The sequence below is a fragment of the Oncorhynchus gorbuscha genome, linkage group LG09 (genome assembly GCF_021184085.1).
Source record: "Oncorhynchus gorbuscha isolate QuinsamMale2020 ecotype Even-year linkage group LG09, OgorEven_v1.0, whole genome shotgun sequence".
NCBI classification, from domain to species: Eukaryota; Metazoa; Chordata; class Actinopteri; order Salmoniformes; family Salmonidae; genus Oncorhynchus; species Oncorhynchus gorbuscha.
Window position 1 is genome coordinate 90,478,045 of NC_060181.1, and position 20,142 is coordinate 90,498,186.

The 20,142-nt window shown below is 42.6% G+C and overlaps 1 protein-coding gene across 4 annotated transcripts in view; it reads left to right on the forward strand.

Moving 5' to 3' along the window:
• The window catches only part of LOC124044257 (E3 ubiquitin-protein ligase Midline-1-like), a 74,055-nt gene extending 55,735 nt beyond the window's left edge, over positions 1–18,320 (forward strand). For all 4 annotated transcript variants that reach the window (XM_046363875.1, XM_046363876.1, XM_046363873.1 and 1 more), the window contains exons 3-10: positions 3,510–3,605; positions 5,516–5,623; positions 7,945–8,093; positions 8,208–8,335; positions 8,979–9,122; positions 15,725–15,886; positions 16,306–16,513; positions 16,740–18,320. In XM_046363875.1, the coding sequence (XP_046219831.1) occupies positions 3,510–3,605; positions 5,516–5,623; positions 7,945–8,093; positions 8,208–8,335; positions 8,979–9,122; positions 15,725–15,886; positions 16,306–16,513; positions 16,740–17,088 (1,344 nt within the window). In that variant the 3' untranslated portion in view covers positions 17,089–18,320. The remainder of the gene's footprint in view (positions 1–3,509; positions 3,606–5,515; positions 5,624–7,944; positions 8,094–8,207; positions 8,336–8,978; positions 9,123–15,724; positions 15,887–16,305; positions 16,514–16,739) is intronic.
• The last annotated feature ends 1,822 nt before the right edge of the window (positions 18,321–20,142 follow it).

The window sequence follows — 20,142 nt, forward strand, 5'->3', positions numbered from 1 at the left end:
TCATTTAGTTTGGTACAGTGGGGGTTTAATATAAGCCCAGCTTTAAGTTTGGTACAGTGGGGGTTTAATATAAGCCGTTTGGTACAGTGCATTTAGTTTGGTACAGTGGGGGTTTAATATAAGCCGAGCATTTAGTTTGGTACAGTGGGGGTTTAATATAAGCCTTTAGCATTTTAATATAAGTTTGGTACAGTGGGGTTTAATATAAGCCTAGCATTTAGTTTGGTACAGTGGGGGTTTAATATAAGCCTATCAGCATTTAGTTTGGTACAGTGGGGTTTAATATAAGTCCAGCAGTTTTTAATATAAGTTTGGTACAGTGGGGGTTTAATATAAGCCGAGCATTTAGTTTGGTACAGTGGGGGTTTAATATAAGCCGAGCATTTAGTTTGGTACAGTGGGGGTTTAATATAAGCCTCACGGTCTGCCTGTTCAACCTCGGAAACAATGTTTCACTCTTGAATGTCGATCTCTGTAGTACCATACATATAGTGAACGGTGCCCAGACGAGAACACTTTTCCTGAGCCAGTCGAAATCAAGCGTTATCATGGACATATCCAAGTAAATGCCAATAGCAAAAATGCGTACTTACGCTTGAAATTACGCTTGAACTATTGAAATTGAAAGATCATGACAGATTGGGCCAGAACATGCAGTCTCCAATAACACCGGAACTATACGTACTTACGCTTGAAATTGAAAGATCATGACCGATTGGGCCAGAACATGCAGTCTCCACTAACACCGGAACTATACGTACTTACGCTTGAAATTGAAAGATCATGACCGATTGGGCCGGAACATGCAGTCTCCACTAACACCGGAACATTGCATTTAAATGTATATCGTGCTGTAGAGCAGGTCTTCAGTGTTATTAATTTAATTTACACACGACACACATGGACACATCTCCTAACACACGCACTCTACACACACGTACATTGTAAAATTGCTATATTGCTGCATTGTGTATTTCGGGTTGTAGATATATAGTGGTAGAGTAGCGGTGTAATAATGTATTGTATTGTAGATATATAGTGGTGTAATAATGTATTGTAGATATATAGTGGTAGAGTAGTGGTGTAATAATGTATTGTAGATATATAGTGGTAGAGTAGTGGTGTAATAATGTGTTGTATTGTAGATATATAGTGGTAGAGTAGTGGTGTAATAATGTGTTGTATTATAGATATATAGTGGTAGAGTAGTGGTGTAATAATGTATTGTATTGTAGATATATAGTGGTGTAATAATGTATTGTAGATATATAGTGGTAGAGTAGTGGTGTAATAATGTATTGTATTGTAGATATATAGTGGTAGAGTAGTGGTGTAATAATGTATTGTAGATATATAGTGGTAGAGTAGTGGTGTAATAATGTATTGTAGATATATAGTGGTAGAGTAGTGGTGTAATAATGCATTATATTGTAGATATATAGTGGTAGAGTAGTGGTGTAATAATGTATTGTAGATATATAGTGGTAGAGTAGTGGTGTAATAATGCATTATATTGTAGATATATAGTGGTAGAGTAGTGGTGTAATAATGTATTGTATTGTAGATATATAGTGGTAGAGTAGTGGTGTAATGTGTTGTATTGTAGATATGTAGTGGTGTAATAATGTGATGTATTGTAGATATATAGTGGTAGAGTAGTGGTGTAATAATGTATTGTATTATAGATATATAGTGGTAGAGTAGTGGTGTAATAATGTGTTGTATTGTAGATATATAGTGGTAGACTAGTGGTGTAGTAATGTATTGTAGATATATAGTGGTAGAGTAGTGGTGTAATAATGTGTTGTATTGTAGATATATAGTGGTAGACTAGTGGTGTAGTAATGTATTGTAGATATATAGTGGTAGAGTAGTGGTGTAATAATGTGTTGTATTATAGATATATAGTGGTAGAGTAGTGGTGTAATAATGTGTTGTATTGTTGATATATAGTGGTAGAGTAGTGGTGTAATAATGTGTTGTATTGTAGATATATAGTGGTAGACTAGTGGTGTAATAATGTGTTGTATTGTAGATATATAGTGGTAGAGTAGTGGTGTAATAATGCATTATATTGTAGATATATAGTGGTAGAGTAGTGGTGTAATAATGTGTTGTATTGTAGAAATATAGTGGTAGAGTAGTGGTGTAATAATGTGTTGTATTATAGATATATAGTGGTAGAGTAGTGGTGTAATAATGTGTTGTATTATAGATATATAGTGGTAGAGTAGTGGTGTAATAATGTATTGTAGATATATAGTGGTAGAGTAGTGGTGTAATAATGTATTGTAGATATATAGTGGTAGAGTAGTGGTGTAATAATGTGTTGTATTGTAGATATATAGTGGTAGAGTAGTGGTGTAATAATGTATTGTAGATATATAGTGGTAGAGTAGTGGTGTAATAATGTGTTGTATTGTAGATATATAGTGGTAGAGTAGTGGTGTAATAATGTATTGTATTGTAGATATATAGTGGTAGAGTAGTGGTGTAATAATGTATTGTATTGTAGATATATAGTGGTAGAGTAGTGGTGTAATAATGTATTGTAGATATATAGTGGTAGAGTAGTGGTGTAATAATGTGTTGTATTGTAGATATATTGTGGTAGAGTCGTGGTGTAATAATGTCTCTATTATGTTTTGTATGTAATTGCCTTAATCTTGTTTTGGACCCCAGGAACAGTAGATGCTGGCTTGGCAGCCGCTAATGGGGATCTGTAATAAAATACCAAGAAATAATTGAGCCCTAGGATACATCTCTGGCAAACGCTCTGCTTGTCCCTCTCAGCTTTGGCAGCTCAGTGAGCAGGCTGGATGATGGGAGCTCTGGCACTGGGGCTAGCTCAGAGGTGACTGACTGACTGACTGACTGACTGACTGACTGACTGACTGACTGACTGACTGACTGACTGACTGACTGACTGACTGACTGACTGACTGACTGAATGACTGACTGACTGACTGACTGACTGACTGACTGACTGACTGACTGACTGACTGACTAAATGACTGACTGACTGACTGACTGACTGACTGACTGACTGACTGAATGACTGAATGACTGACTGAATGACTGACTGACAGAATGACTGACTGACTGACTGACTGAATGACTGACTGACTGACTGACTGACTGACTGAATGAATGACTGACTGACAGAATGACTGACTGACTGACTGACTGACTGACTGACTGACTGACTGACTGACTGACTGACTGACTGAATGACTGACTGACTGACTGACTGACTGACTGACTGAATGACTGACTGACTGACTGACTGACTGACTGACTGACACACCAAATGGGACACAACCAGACCCTATGAAGGGACTGTCTGTTAGTGTATCGTCCTTTTCCAGTGGACAGCCATGATTGTGATTATGATTTTTCCTCCCCTTCTTTCCACATTTAGTTAAACGTTGACATTTTTCTAGAGGAATATTTTCAGCTACAGACTCTTTCTGTTGTTCATATTTGTTCTACTCTTTTTTCCCCCACAGCAAACCTTGGACTCCAACCTCAGCAATCTGATTAAGAGGAACAACGAGTTGGAAACTCTGATGGGCAAGTTGATCCAGATCTGCCAACATGTGGAGGTAAGTCTGTTTCCATATTAGGCTATTTGATACAGCTCTCAGTTTCAGTGGCATTTTTATTGTTTGACAGGTTAAGCTCTTTTGATTTCTTACTTGTATTGCAAATATTAGGTGTCAGATAAGACACATTTTACAGTGGTTGCTGACATACAGTAGATAGAAAAATATTTGGTTTACAAAATCTTTGGGTTTTAAAAAAGTTTTCGGTTAAAAAATCTTTGGTTAAAAACATCTTTGGTTAAAAAAATATTTTGTTCATCAAATCTTTGGGGTGTAGGAAAGAGATGTAGGAGAAAGATGTAGGAAGAGATGTAGGAGAGAGAGAGGAGAAAGATGAAGGAGAGAGATTTAGGAGAGAGATGTAGGAGATAGATGTAGGAGAGAGATGTGTAGGAGAGAGATGTAGTTGAGAGATGTAGGAGAGAGATGTAGGAGAGAGATGGAGAGAGAGATGTAGTTGAGAGATATAGGAGATGTAGTTGAGACAGAGATGTAGGAGAGAGATGTGTTGAGAGATGTAGTTGAGAGATGGAGAGAGAGATGAGATGTAGGAGAGAGAGATGTAGGAGGAGAGAGAGGAGAGAGATGAAGGAGAGTGAGATGAGAGAGATGTAGGAGAGAGATGTAGGAGAGAGATGTAGGAGAGAGATGTAGGAGAGAGATGTAGTTGAGAGATGTAGGAGAGAGATGTAGGAGAGAGATGTGAGAGAGATGTAGGAGACAGAGATGTAGGAGAGAGATGTAGTTGAGAGATGTAGGAGAGAGAGATGTAGTTGAGAGATGTAGGAGAGAGATGTAGGAGAGAGATGTAGGAGAGAGATGTAGGAGAGAGATGTAGGAGAGAGAGATGTAGGAGAGAGAGAGAGAGGAGAGAGAGAGGAGAGAGATGAAGGAGAGATGAGATGTAGGAGAGAGATGTAGGAGAGAGATGTAGGAGAGAGAGATGTAGGAGAGAGAGATGAAGGAGAGTGAGATGTAGGAGAGAGAAATGTAGGAGAGAGATGTAGGAAAGAGATGTAGGAGAGCGTGGGCCAGCAGCAGCTCTGGCTGTATGTGGAAAAGCAAAAACAATTGTTGCAATGACTAGGCTCAGCTGACTCTCACCTGTGGCACTATGCTACCCTGTGTATGGTGACAGCGGTTTGTACATAGAATGACATACTAGAAATGTAATTTAATAGGATCTCTATGGCTGCCTAGATCTATCCTGGGAAATACTAGATAGCCTACTGCCTCAGGTTATATATGAGCCAGGGGGGCTTTGTTACAGTCTATGAGAATTATCTAATAAATTGTACTCCAATGTGGCCTAACTCAGGGTCACCCAGGGTGTTTCTTGGTATTCTTAAACAAATCTACTTTGAAACAAAAGTCAACATCTCACACACCTGGTTATGGACTTCAGAAAAGAAGAGACTTCTACCATGTCAGATATAGGGTTGAAATGTATTACATGTTGAGTTTGCATCCCAATATTACACTTTATATACATCACAGAATACTTCTAAAATAGGAAAAAAACTTTTGACATAGAAACACCAGATTTTAAGGGAGAAAAAAAAGAAGGTTTCATGATATTCTACCCATGAAACACCAGAGTGCATTGTGGTAATTTGACTGCAGGAAAGGGCTACAACAATTCCTGTCTGTATAACAACCGGCAGTGACTGGGAGTCCCATAGGGCGGAGCACAATTGACCCAGCGTCGCCCGGGTTAGGCCAGGATAGGCCGTCCTTGCAAATAAGAATTTGTTCTTAACTGACTTGCCTAGTTAAATAAAGGTTAATGAAAAGAAAAAGAAAAAAAAGAATTTAAAAAAATACAAATGTCTAATAAATTCTATGTTTTATCCTGTCAATGCCAAACATAATGTATTAGATTGATATCCCTGTCCTGATCTGTTTCCAAGGGGAATGCATCCAGACAAGAGAACAAGCTCCTGGAAGAGTGTGACCTCCTGATGGACGTGGTACAGCAGAGAAGACAGATCATAGCCACCAAGATAAACGAGGGCAAGGTAATACTCCATACTGCCTTCCTCCTCCCCTATAGACGTTTGCAACTATCAACAACAGCTACAAGTCAAAACATTGCAGCCCTTATGTCAATAACACCTCACTACATTAGAGTGACAATGGAATCAGTCTCAAGGCAATGTTCTGATTCCACCTTGTTGTGACTGATGGCAACGTTCTGATTCCACCTTGTTGGGGTTGGGGGCTGCCTTAACCGACATCCACGTCTTGGGTTAACTGCAGAAAGACAGATTTTTACCTTGTCAACTTGGGGGATTCGATCCAGCAACCTTTTGGTTACTAACCCTCTGTAAAGGCTGAGGATGAATGTTGTTACCGTGCCGTCCGTCTCTGCTAGACATGGACAGCTTTCACTGACTGTGTTATTTTATTTACCCTTTACTTAGCCTTTTATTTAACGAGTCAAATCAGTTAAGAACAATTTACAATGGACTACCTACCCCGTCCCAACCCTAACCCGGACGACGCTGGGCCAATTGCTCGCCACCCTATGGGACTCCCAATCACAGTCGGTTGTGATACAGCCTGGAACGGAACCAGGGTCTGTAGTGACGCCCTCTAGCTGTGAGATGCAGTGCCTCAGACCGCTGTGATACAGCCTGGAATGGAACCAGGGTCTGTAGTGACGCCCTCTAGCAGTGAGATGCAGTGCCTCAGGCCGCTGTGATACAGCCTGGAATGGAACCAGGGTCTGTAGTGACGCCCTCTAGCAGTGAGATGCAGAGCATCAGACCGCTGCGCCACTCGGGATCCCCAGTGCCACTGCAGTGTACCTCAAGAGGCAAACATAAGCAAGCAAGTCTGCTTGCTTCTCTAATGGAATGTATGATGAACATAATTTACTCTGGAATTCCTAGTTGATGAAAATCAGTGTTGTCAGGTCATCGCTATGTGACTGCTCTAACTAGAGTAGCTTTGTTTTGTGTGTGCTATACAGTATTGTATTCTGTAGTATGCCAGCTCACTGGTAGTAATGGAGGAGACATTGCACAGTATTTATGTATCTGAAACAAATCCACTCTGCTCATTGAGTGGTTTCCCTTCCTCTCCCCCCATTAAGTGTCATTAGAGAGTGCTCTGGGGGGAGGGAGGGGGGGATGCCGCTGGCATGCTGTGCCATGTTCAGTGTCAGAGCCACATCAGACCTGTTTCCTGTGATCTGGCCCCTCTGAGGAACACTGCTTCCTTCCTCGCCCCGTGCCTCGTTTCAAAGTCAGGAGGCTGCTCTCTGCTCTCTGCTCCATGCTCTCTGCTCTCCCTCTCTGCTCTCTCCTCTTTGCTCTCTCCTCTCTGTTCTCTCCTCTTTGCTCTCTCCTCTCTGCTCTCTCCTCTGCTCTCCCCTCTGCTCTCTCCTTTCTGCTCTCTCCTCTCTTTTCCCTGATCTCTCCTCTGCTCTCTCCTCTGCTCTCCCTGCTCTCCCCTGCTCTCTCCCCTGCTCTCCCCTGCTCTCTCCTCTGCTCTCCCCTCTCTGCTCTCTCCTCTCTGCTCCCCCTCTCTGCTCCCTGCTCTCTCCTCTGCTCTCCCCTCTCTGCTCTCTCCTCTGCTCTCTCCTCTGCTCTCCCCTCTCTGCTCCCTGCTCTCTCCTCTCTGCTCTCTCCTCTCTGCTCTCCCCTCTGCTCTGCTCTCTCTCTGCTCCCTGCTCTCTGCTGTCTGCTCTCTCGTCTCCCCTCTCTCCTCTCCTTTCTCCTCTCTCCTATCTGCTTCCTGCTCTCTCCTCTCGGCTTCCTGCTCTCTCCTCTCTGCTGCCTGCTCTCTCCTCTCCCCTCTCTCATCTCCTCTCCTCTCCTCTCCTCTCTCCTCTCTGCTCCCTGCTCTCTCTTCTCTGCTTCCTGCTCTCTCCTCTCTCCTCTCTGCTCTCTCCTCTCACCTATCCCCTCTCTGCTCTCTGCTTCCTGCTCTCCCCTCTCTTCTTCACCCTCTCTGCTCTCCCCTCTCTCCTCCTTGCTCCCTGACAATGGACAGAGGGGGTAAGCAGGCACGTTCCGTTACCATGGTGATGTTTTGGATAATGTAGATACTCCTCATTCCATCCTCAAAGTTGATCACTTGGCTGCTTGGCTAATCATGATGGTCGAAGCAAAATTGATTCGATAAAAACACTCAAAGCATGTTTTTTGAATTCGAGAAAAATGGTGATATGATTATGTACAATTGAATGACCTCTCGATTGTGACCTTTTGAATAAAGAACTGTCAACTCAATTGAACCTGCTGTAATTCAGACGTTTCTGAAGTCGCAGTAGCAGCAGTCTATTGGTCTGTCCCTGCACCGGGGTATTCAATAATCCATTGTTTCCTCTCAGGCTATCCGTCTGCGAAAGCTAGCCCAGCAGATCGCCACCTGCAAGCAGATCATCGAGAGATCATCATCCCTCATCACTCAGGCAGATCACACCCTGAGGGAGGGAGACCACGCCCGCTTCCTGCAGACAGCCAAAAGCATCTGCGAGAGGTGAGCTATCAAATCAACTGGTTGTTGTGATAATGCTTCAAACAGTCTCAACTGACAGAGTCCCAGGTTGTAACGGGAGAAATGTCACGTGAACTATATATCGTTGTGTTTTAGAGTGTCCATGGCGACAGCATCCTCTCAGATCCTGATACCAGAGATCAACCTGAATGACACCTTTGATACGTTTGCGTTGGACTTTACAAGGGAAAAGAAAATGCTGGAAGGCTTGGATTACCTCACAGGTGAACGCAATTCCGCCTGTTATCCATTTTTTCCCCATCTTTTCAGTCAGAAATATATTGAGAACATATCTATAACTCAGGTCTATCTGAAATGAACCATTCTGGTACAGTGCAATTTCTCTGTTTATCTATTTTCTCCAGCAATCCAATATAAAAACATCTACACTGTAGCTTCTCAAATGGTTTTTGTCACATGCTTTGTAAACTACAGGTGTAAACTAACAGTTCGGGGTTCGTTTACAGTTGAATTAATTGGATTTAAATTGTTCTGGCTTTTAGATAATTCTCCACAGGATGTCTTCTGTACTACATTGAACTCTATGTCCAGTAACTTAACCAAATGAATCACACGGCACAATTTTTATTCATAAAAAATCACCTTTATTTAACCAGGTAGGCCAGTTGAAAACAAGTTCTCATTTACAACTTCGAACTGTCCAATGAAGTCACAGCCCCTTGCAAGAGTGGACTAGAATGTATCTACCACCCAAAATTACAACCCCTTTTGGTCCAAAAAAGAATAGTGTTTTTTTTTCTAAATCCAATGCACTGTAGTGAGTAGTGTCTACTGTTCATCATTGTCCTAAATAAATGACAAGCACCAGAGACGTGAAGAAAAACAACTAAATGTTTCTATTTTCAGCACCAAATCCCCCAATAATCCGGGAGGAATTATGTACGGCATCGTACGACACCATCACTGCTCACTGGACATCAGATGACGAGTTCTGTGTGGTCTCCTATGAGCTGCAGTATGCCATCTTCACTGGACAAGCCAATGTCGTCAGTACGTACGCATGTCCTACATCTCCTCAGTACACTTCGCTGTGTGACTGTACAGCGTGCCTGTTGTGGTATATAAACTGTTCAATCATGAAAGGTCTGAGTGGCTATCTGACTATCTGAGTGACCATCTGACTATCTGAGTGGCCATCAGATTATCTGAGTGGCTATCTGACTATCTGAGTGGCCATCTGACTATCTGAGTGGCTATCTGACTATCTGAGTGGCTATCTGAGTGGCTATCTGAGTGGCTATCTGACTATCTGAGTGGCTATCTGACTATCTGAGTGGCTATCTGACTATCTGAGTGACCATCTGACTATCTGAGTGGATATCTGACTATCTGAGTGACTATCTGACTATCTGAGTGGCTATCTGAGTGGCTATCTGACTATCTGAGTGGCTATCTGACTATCTGAGTGACCATCTGACTATCTGAGTGGATATCTGACTATCTGAGTGACTATCTGACTATCTGAGTGGCTATCTGAGTGGCTATCTGAGTGGCTATCTGACTATCTGAGTGGCTATCTGAGTGGCTATCTGACTATCTGAGTGGCTATCTGAGTGACTATCTGAGTGACTATCTGAGTGACTATCTGAGTGACTATCTGAGTGGCTATCTGAGTGGCTATCTGAGTGGCTATCTGAGTGACTATCTGAGTGGCTATCTGACTATCTGAGTGGCTATCTGACTATCTGAGTGACTATCTGACTATCAGAGTGGCTATCTGAGTGGCCATCTGACTATCTGAGTGGCTATCTGACTATCTGAGTGGCTATCTGACTATCTGAGTGACTATCTGAGTGGCTATCTGAGTGGCTATCTGAGTGATTATCTGAGTGGCTATCTGAGTGGCTATCTGAGTGGCTATCTGAGTGGCTATCTGAGTGACTATCTGAGTGGCCATCTGACTATCTGAGTGGCTATCTGACTATCTGAGTGGCTATCTGACTATCTGAGTGACTATCTGAGTGGCTATCTGACTATCTGAGTGGCTATCTGACTATCTGAGTGACTATCTGAGTGGCTATCTGACTATCTGAGTGGCTATCTGAGTGGCTATCTGAGTGGCTATCTGAGTGGCTATCTGTGTGACTATCTGAGTGGCTATCTGACTATCTGAGTGACTATCTGAGTGACTATCTGAGTGGCTATCTGAGTGACTATCTGAGTGGCTATCTGACTATCTGAGTGGCTATCTGACTATCTGAGTGACTATCTGAGTGGCTATCTGAGTGGCTATCTGAGTGGCTATCTGAGTGGCTATCTGAGTGACTATCTGACTATCTGAGTGGCTATCTGACTATCTGAGTGGCTATCTGAGTGGCTATCTGAGTGGCTATCTGAGTGGCTATCTGAGTGGCTATCTGACTATCTGAGTGGCTATCTGAGTGGCTATCTGAGTGACTATCTGACTATCTGAGTGACTATCTGAGTGACTATCTGAGTGACTATCTGAGTGACTATCTGAGTGGCCATCTGACTATCTGAGTGACTATCTGACTATCTGAGTGACTATCTGAGTGACTATCTGAGTGACTATCTGAGTGGCTATCTGAGTGGCTATCTGAGTGGCTATCTGAGTGACTATCTGAGTGACTATCTGAGTGACTATCTGAGTGGCCATCTGACTATCTGAGTGGCCATCTGACTATCTGAGTGACTATCTGAGTGGCTATCTGAGTGACTATCTGAGTGGCTATCTGAGTGGCTATCTGATTATCTGAGTGGCTATCTGACTATCTGAGTGACTATCTGAGTGACTATCTGAGTGACTATCTGAGTGGCTATCTGAGTGGCTATCTGATTATCTGAGTGGCCATCTGACTATCTGAGTGGCTATCTGAGTGACTATCTGAGTGACTATCTGAGTGGCTATCTGAGTGACTATCTGAGTGACTATCTGAGTGGCTATCTGAGTGGCTATCTGATTATCTGAGTGGCTATCTGACTATCTGAGTGGCTATCTGAGTGACTATCTGAGTGACTATCTGAGTGGCTATCTGAGTGGCTATCTGATTATCTGAGTGGCTATCTGACTATCTGAGTGACTATCTGAGTGACTATCTGAGTGACTATCTGAGTGACTATCTGAGTGGCCATCTGACTATCTGAGTGGCTATCTGACTATCTGAGTGGCTATCTGACTATCTGAGTGGCCATCTGACTATCTGAGTGACTATCTGAGTGGCTATCTGACTATCTGAGTGACTATCTGAGTGACTATCTGAGTGACTATCTGAGTGACTATCTGAGTGACTATCTGACTATCTGAGTGGCCATCTGACTATCTGAGTGACTATCTGACTATCTGAGTGGCTATCTGACTATCTGAGTGGCCATCTGACTATCTGAGTGGCCATCTGACTATCTGAGTGGCCATCTGACTATCTGAGTGGCTATCTGACTATCTGAGTGACTATCTGAGTGACTATCTGACTATCTGAGTGGCCATCTGACTATCTGAGTGGCCATCTGACTATCTGAGTGACTATCTGACTATCTGAGTGGCCATCTGACTATCTGAGTGGCCATCTGACTATCTGAGTGGCCATCTGACTATCTGAGTGGCTATCTGACTATCTGAGTGACTATCTGAGTGACTATCTGACTATCTGAGTGGCCATCTGACTATCTGAGTGGCCATCTGACTATCTGAGTGGCTATCTGACTATCTGAGTGACTATCTGAGTGACTATCTGACTATCTGAGTGACTATCTGAGTGGCTATCTGACTATCTGAGTGACTATCTGAGTGACTATCTGACTATCTGAGTGGCCATCTGACTATCTGAGTGGCCATCTGACTATCTGAGTGGCCATCTGACTATCTGAGTGGCCATCTGACTATCTGAGTGACTATCTGACTATCTGAGTGGCCATCTGACTATCTGAGTGGCCATCTGACTATCTGAGTGGCTATCTGACTATCTGAGTGGCCATCTGACTATCTGAGTGACTATCTGACTATCTGAGTGACTATCTGACTATCTGAGTGGCCATCTGACTATCTGAGTGGCCATCTGACTATCTGAGTGGCCATCTGACTATCTGAGTGGCTATCTGACTATCTGAGTGACTATCTGAGTGACTATCTGACTATCTGAGTGACTATCTGAGTGACTATCTGAGTGACTATCTGAGTGACTATCTGAGTGACTATCTGAGTGACTATCTGAGTGGCTATCTGACTATCTGAGTGACTATCTGAGTGACTATCTGAGTGACTATCTGAGTGACTATCTGAGTGACTATCTGAGTGACTATCTGAGTGGCCATCTGACTATCTGAGTGGCTATCTGAGTGACTATCTGAGTGACTATCTGAGTGACTATCTGAGTGACTATCTGAGTGACTATCTGAGTGACTATCTGAGTGGCCATCTGACTATCTGAGTGGCCATCTGACTATCTGAGTGGCTATCTGACTATCTGAGTGACTATCTGAGTGACTATCTGAGTGACTATCTGAGTGACTATCTGAGTGACTATCTGAGTGACTATCTGAGTGGCTATCTGACTATCTGAGTGACTATCTGAGTGGCTATCTGACTATCTGAGTGACTATCTGAGTGACTATCTGAGTGACTATCTGAGTGACTATCTGAGTGACTATCTGAGTGGCCATCTGACTATCTGAGTGGCTATCTGACTATCTGAGTGGCTATCTGACTATCTGAGACTATCTGAGTGACTATCTGAGTGACTATCTGAGTGACTATCTGAGTGACTATCTGACTATCTGATTGGCTATCTGAGTGACTATCTGAGTGGCCATCTGATTATCTGAGTGACTATCTGAGTGACTATCTGAGTGACTATCTGACTATCTGAGTGGCCATCTGACTATCTGAGTGGCCATCTGACTATCTGAGTGGCTATCTGACTATCTGAGTGGCCATCTGACTATCTGAGTGGCCATCTGACTATCTGAGTGGCCATCTGATTATCTGAGTGGCCATCTGACTATCTGAGTGGCCATCTGACTATCTGAGTGGCCATCTGACTATCTGAGTGGCTATCTGACTATCTGAGTGGCTATCTGACTATCTGAGTGGCTATCTGACTATCTGAGTGGCCATCTGACTATCTGAGTAGCCATCTGACTATCTGAGTGGCCATCTGACTATCTGAGTGGCTATCTGACTATCTGAGTGGCCATCTGACTATCTGAGTGGCCATCTGACTATCTGAGTGGCCATCTGACTATCTGAGTGGCTATCTGACTATCTGAGTGGCTATCTGACTATCGGAGTGGCTATCTGAGTGGCTATCTGACTATCTGAGTGGCTATCTGATTGGCCATCTGATTGTCTGAGTGGCTATCTTACTGTCTGAGTTGCTATCTGACTATCTGAGTGGCTATCTGAGTGGCCATCTGATTATCTGAGTGGCTATCTGAGTGGCTATCTGAGTGGCTATCTGACTATCTGAGTGGCTATCTGACTATCTGAGTGGCTATCTGACTATCAGAGTGGCTATCTGACTATCTGAGTGGCTATCTGACTATCTGAGTGGCTATCTGACTATCTGAGTGGCTATCTGAGTGACTATCTGAGTGGCTATCTGAGTGACTATCTGAGTGGCTATCTGACTATCTGATTGGCTATCTGACTATCTGAGTGACTATCTGAGTGACTATCTGAGTGGCTATCTGAGTGACTATCTGAGTGGATATCTGACTATCTGAGTGGCCATCTGACTATCTGAGTGGCTATCTGAGTGACTATCTGAGTGACTATCTGAGTGACTATCTGAGTGACTATCTGAGTGACTATCTGAGTGACTATCTGAGTGGCCATCTGACTATCTGAGTGGCCATCTGACTATCTGAGTGGCCATCTGACTATCTGAGTGGCCATCTGACTATCTGAGTGGCCATCTGACTATCTGAGTGGCCATCTGACTATCTGAGTGGCTATCTGAGTGACTATCTGAGTGACTATCTGAGTGACTATCTGAGTGACTATCTGAGTGACTATCTGAGTGACTATCTGAGTGGCCATCTGACTATCTGAGTGACTATCTGAGTGACTATCTGAGTGACTATCTGAGTGACTATCTGAGTGACTATCTGAGTGACTATCTGAGTGGCCATCTGACTATCTGAGTGAATATCTGAGTGACTATCTGAGTGACTATCTGAGTGACTATCTGAGTGACTATCTGAGTGACTATCTGAGTGGCTATCTGACTATCTGAGTGACTATCTGAGTGGATATCTGACTATCTGAGTGGCCATCTGACTATCTGAGTGGCTATCTGAGTGACTATCTGAGTGACTATCTGAGTGACTATCTGAGTGGCTATCTGAGTGACTATCTGAGTGGCTATCTGACTATCTGATTGGCTATCTGACTATCTGAGTGGCTATCTGAGTGACTATCTGAGTGGCTATCTGAGTGACTATCTGAGTGGCTATCTGACTATCTGATTGGCTATCTGACTATCTGAGTGACTATCTGAGTGACTATCTGAGTGACTATCTGAGTGACTATCTGAGTGGATATCTGACTATCTGAGTGGCCATCTGACTATCTGAGTGGCTATCTGAGTGACTATCTGAGTGACTATCTGAGTGACTATCTGAGTGACTATCTGAGTGACTATCTGACTGGCTATCTGAGTGACTATCTCAGTGGCTATCTGAGTGACTATCTGAGTGACTATCTGAGTGACTATCTGAGTGACTATCTGAGTGACTATCTGAGTGGCTATCTGACTATCTGAGTGGCTATCTGACTATCTGAGTGACTATCTGACTATCTGAGTGGCCATCTGACTATCTGAGTGGCCATCTGACTATCTGAGTGGCCATCTGACTATCTGAGTGGCCATCAGATTATCTGAGTGGCTATCTGACTATCTGAGTGGCTATCTGACTATCTGAGTGGCTATCTGACTGGCTATCTGAGTGGCTATCTGACTGGCTATCTGAGTGGCTATCTGACTGGCTATCTGAGTGGCTATCTGACTATCTGAGTGGCTATCTGACTATCTGAGTGGCTATCTGACTATCTGAGTGGCTATCTGACTATCTGAGTGGCTCCTGCTGTGAATAGCTTTGGGGGGTGGGGGCATTACATTATGCCGATCAAATAAAGCATTTTTTAATTTCAGAAGGACGGGAACAACCATGCTTTCCTTTCATTGGATAATAAGACGATAATAAGATATCAGAGATCTCTGCTGTGTATCTCTGCTAGAGACTGATCCAGGCCAGAGTATATAGGTTGAGTCAGACTGGATTCCAATCCAGATGGAGATTTGTGTTTCCCTGCGGCTCATGTAAGTGGCAGACTGTTGGAACAGATCACCCTAGCAAGGGTTGCAAGAAAGTGTTCCTCTTCTGCCCCAGGGCCTGTTCATACTACAGTGAGCGGACGATGTTATTGTGTACGACGGGTCACGCAGAGAAATAACAGCCTGAGAGGTTATGACAAAACAGATGCTAGAATTACCACAATCTTGATTTGATGACAACAAAGTATTAATTGAAGGTGTTGTTATGTCAACGAATGTCTGTTACATTTGTGTGTTTTGTTACAATCCAGTGGTTGTAGCTCCTGTTATTTAACTAACTTGACTTTGTCTGTGGTCTAGGTTTGTGTAACTCAGCTGACAGTTGGATGATTGTGCCCAACATCAAGCAGAACCACTACACAGTGCATGGACTCCAGTGTGGCACCAAGTACATCTTTATGGTCAAAGCTATCAACCAGGCAGGGAGTCGCAGCAGTGTACCTGGGAAGCTCAAGACCAACAGTATGTCAGAGTTTCCAATAGCTGTACCGTGCTGACGTCATTAAACCTTCTTAGGAGATATTGACATATGGAGATATTTACTAGCGTATTTACTATTGTTTACTGTTAAATTATAAACTGGTTGGTTCGAGCCCTGAATGCTGATTGGCTGAAAGCCGTGGTATATCAGATCGTATACCACGGGTATGACAAAACATGTATTTTTTTACTGCTCTAATTACGTTGGTAACCAGTTTATAATAGCAATAAGGGACCTCGGGGGTTTGTGGTATATGGCCAATATACCATGGCTAGGGTCTGTGTCCAGGCACTCCGCGTTGCATCGTGCTTAAGATCACCCCTTAGCCGTGATATATTGACCATATATCACACTCACCCCCCAGGTATTATTTCGTAATCAATCTATGGTCCATTTACAGGTCAGCCATTCAAGTTGGACCCAAAGTCTGCTCACAAGAAGCTGAAGGTCTCCCACGACAACCTGACGGTTGAGCGAGACGAGACGTCGTCCAAGAAGAGCCACAATCAGGACCGCTTCACCAGCCAGGGCAGCTACGGCGTCACTGGGAATGTGTACATCGACAGCGGGCGCCACTACTGGGAGGCCTTGATAGGAGGGAGCACATGGTAAGGATATGGACCAGTCGTGTCTCAGATACCTCAGACCAGAACATATGGAGAGACAAAGGTGTCTGAGATTCACATTGGGAAATCCAATCACAGTCTCTGTTACACTAGAATGTTGAAATCTAAAAATCTCTAGGATGCCAGGAGTCCTGTCATTTCCCACAGGTGCTATTCGACCTCAACTAGAGAATGAGCCATTAACATGCTATTTTTCTATCTTCATCAGGTTTGCTGTGGGCGTTGCTTACAAGTCAGCACCGAAACACGAGTGGATCGGCAAGAACTCGGCCTCGTGGGTATTATCTCGATGCAACAACTCCTGGGTAGTACGTCACAACAGCAAGGAGATGCCCATCGAGCCGTCCCCCCACCTGCGTCGCGTGGGGGTGTTGCTGGACTACGACGCCGGTTCCCTGGCCTTCTACGATGGCGCCGGCTCACAGCACCTGTACACGTTCGACATCACCTTCGCTCAGCCAGTGTGTCCCGTGTTCAACGTGTGGAACAAGTGTCTGACTGTTCTCACGGGGCTGCCCATCCCAGACCACCTCGAGGGGACAGACTGCCAGGATTAACAGACCAGCTAATGCAACACAAAGGGAGCAGAACAGACCCACTTCAGACTCACCTGGCTGCCTTTGTGTCACACCATCCATGAAGTATAAAGCAGAACAAAGCCATGGTGCCAGATCAGTCTCCAATCATTCTCTTATAGAAGCAAATACATTGTTTTTTTTAAATTATTTATGGAAACCATTTATTGGGTTAAAAAAAATATTGTAGATTTTATTTCTTGCTTTAACACATTAATATTCACTGCTATATTTATGCTTGTTGGTTTTGGGATGCGCTTAGAGAGGAAGGTTTTGGGATGCGCTTAGAGAGGAAGGTTTTGGGATGCGCTTAGAGAGGAAGGTTTTGGGATGCGCTTAGAGAGGAAGGTGGGTACAACATTTTCAAATTCAGTGAAACTTACTGTATTTTTAAGCAGGCAGTGGTTAGAGCGTTGGGCCAGTAACCAAAAGGTTGCGAGTTCGAATCCCTGAGCTGACAAGGTAATACGTCTTTCTGTTGTTCTGCCCCTGAACAAGGCAGTTAATCCGCTGGTCCCCGGGCAGGCCGGCATTGCCGAGTTAAATAAAACAAAATGAAAAGCCCTGAGATGAGTTTATTTCATACAGTATTACACATACAGTAGATTGTTGACCTTTGTCCATGTATCAGTCGTTAGCAGCATGTTGCTAAATGTTTTACGTGTAACCCTGTTTACCTCTGATCACAGAGCAGTTATAACAGGACTATTCATCTACAATCTTCTGTTTCATACAAGATCCTCTCCATGATTTTTCTTATGTATTAGGATGATGTTTGTGAAAATAAACATGTTAACAGTTAATTTTAATAGTTAATCTGCCTCTTTTACAATTCTAAAATCACAGCACTTCTAATGCACTGACAACTTGACTATTAATTGACAAACTCACAAAGACACAATTCTTCATCTCTTTGTCAAAAAAGAAGCACTGCGATGTTAAAAACGTTGATTCATGTTGAAAATGTATACTTCTAAAGAAAAGCCATTTGAAGTGACATTCCAATACAGAAATAATGTCTTAATTGTAATTAGAAACAACATGTGCAATCTCTGTAAATCCCTTACTGTTTTCTTCTCACCTATTGGCTCGGTATGTTCACATGCCAGTACATTTGGTATTTGAGCCATTTGACTTTTTCCGATGCATCATTATTTTCACACATTCCTTGTTGAAAATGTAATAAAATTACATAAATAAAGTGTGAATTGTAATAATAATGCTTTTTATTTGTCTGTTACCTAATCTTAACTAATTTTAATTTAATTCAGACACACACTCTGTAGGCAAAACAAATGAAAACCACTTGATATTTTGTGGCTTAGATTCATTTAATCGATTATAAGGTGTCGTGAAGCGTTAGGTGGCTGTATCACTATTAATCTACAGACCACTTCAGCACCGTACAACAACGATGAAGCTGTGATGAGATTCCTTCTGACATCTCTCTTTATCCTCCAGTAAGACCCCACTAGACCCCGATCCTTTCAACTAGTAGTAGACTTTTTTTTAAAAGATCTGAACTCACTATGACCTCACCATCAGACACCCTCGTGACATGGATCATGACAGAGCCCGAGTGCACGAACACAGTCCAGCTAGAATGATGTTGATTGGAGACATTTGTAAATAATTTATTTACAAAAATATATATATTTAAAGACTGTGAAAAGGTTTTGCTGGTCAATTTGATCAAATGTGCATTTGTGGTATTTACACAGTAGCTTAACATACACTTATTTGTTTAAATAACATTATACAAGCTGAAAAATTAGGTATTTACACAGAACAATAACATACCTTATTTGTTTAAATAAAAGTACACAGGGTGAAATTGCAGGTGCAGTAGTTAGGCCTACCTAGTTTTCAGAATAAGATGATTCTATGTTGGACTGCAGCTGTGTATTCAAAACTAATGCGTATTCAAAAATAAAGACAGCTAAGGCAGGATGGAATATATTAAATCTGGCCTTTAATCTTGGACAAAGTATTGGCTTGTGGCTTCACCGAGGTTGGCGGTTGTTTCGGTGATACGGTACCGGAGACAATCCCAATAGAGAGGAATATAAAGAGATTCTAACCATGCCGACTGATTAAGAAGTTATCTAAGTCACTGAAAACACGGTTCAAGAAATCCTATTTATTTTATTGCATGAACATTTAGTCATTTCAGGGCATTCAGAGAACAGTGGATTTGCACGCAATCTGACACAGAATGGGGTTATCAGCAGTCGGAACGCCCTGAGGCCATTATGAAGCAACGATGGTGTTCAAATAGTCATACAGTAAGATGCTTTTCAAAAGAAGGAAACAAATAAATTGCTATACGGTGTACTTGCTATACAGTGTGATCAATACGGTGTACTTGCTGTACGGTGTAATCAATACGGTGTAATCAATACGGTGTACTTGCTATACAGTGTGATCAATACGGTGTACTTGCAATACGGTGTACTTGCTATACAGTGTGATCAATATGGTGTACTTGCTATACGGTGTAATCAATACAGTGTACTTGCTATACGGTGTAATCAATACGGTGTAATCAATACGGTGTAATCAATACGGTGTAATCAATACAGTGTACTTGCTATACGGTGTAATCAATACGGTGTAATCAATACGGTGTAATCAATACTGTGTAATCAATACGGTAATCAATACGGTGTACTTGCTATACGGTGTACTTGCTACACGGTGTAATCAATACAGTGTACTTGCTATACGGTGTAATCAATACGGTGTAATCAATACGGTGTAATCAATACGGTGTAATCAATACAGTGTAATCAATACGGTGTACTTGCTATACGGTGTACTTGCTACACGGTGTAATCAATACAGTGTACTTGCTATACGGTGTAATCAATACGGTGTAATCAATACGGTGTAATCAATACGGTGTAATCAATACGGTGTAATCAATACGGTGTACTTGCTATACGGTGTAATCAATATGGTGTAATCAATACAGTGTAATCAATACGGTGTACTTGCTATATGGTGTAATCAATACAGTGTAATCAATATGGTGTA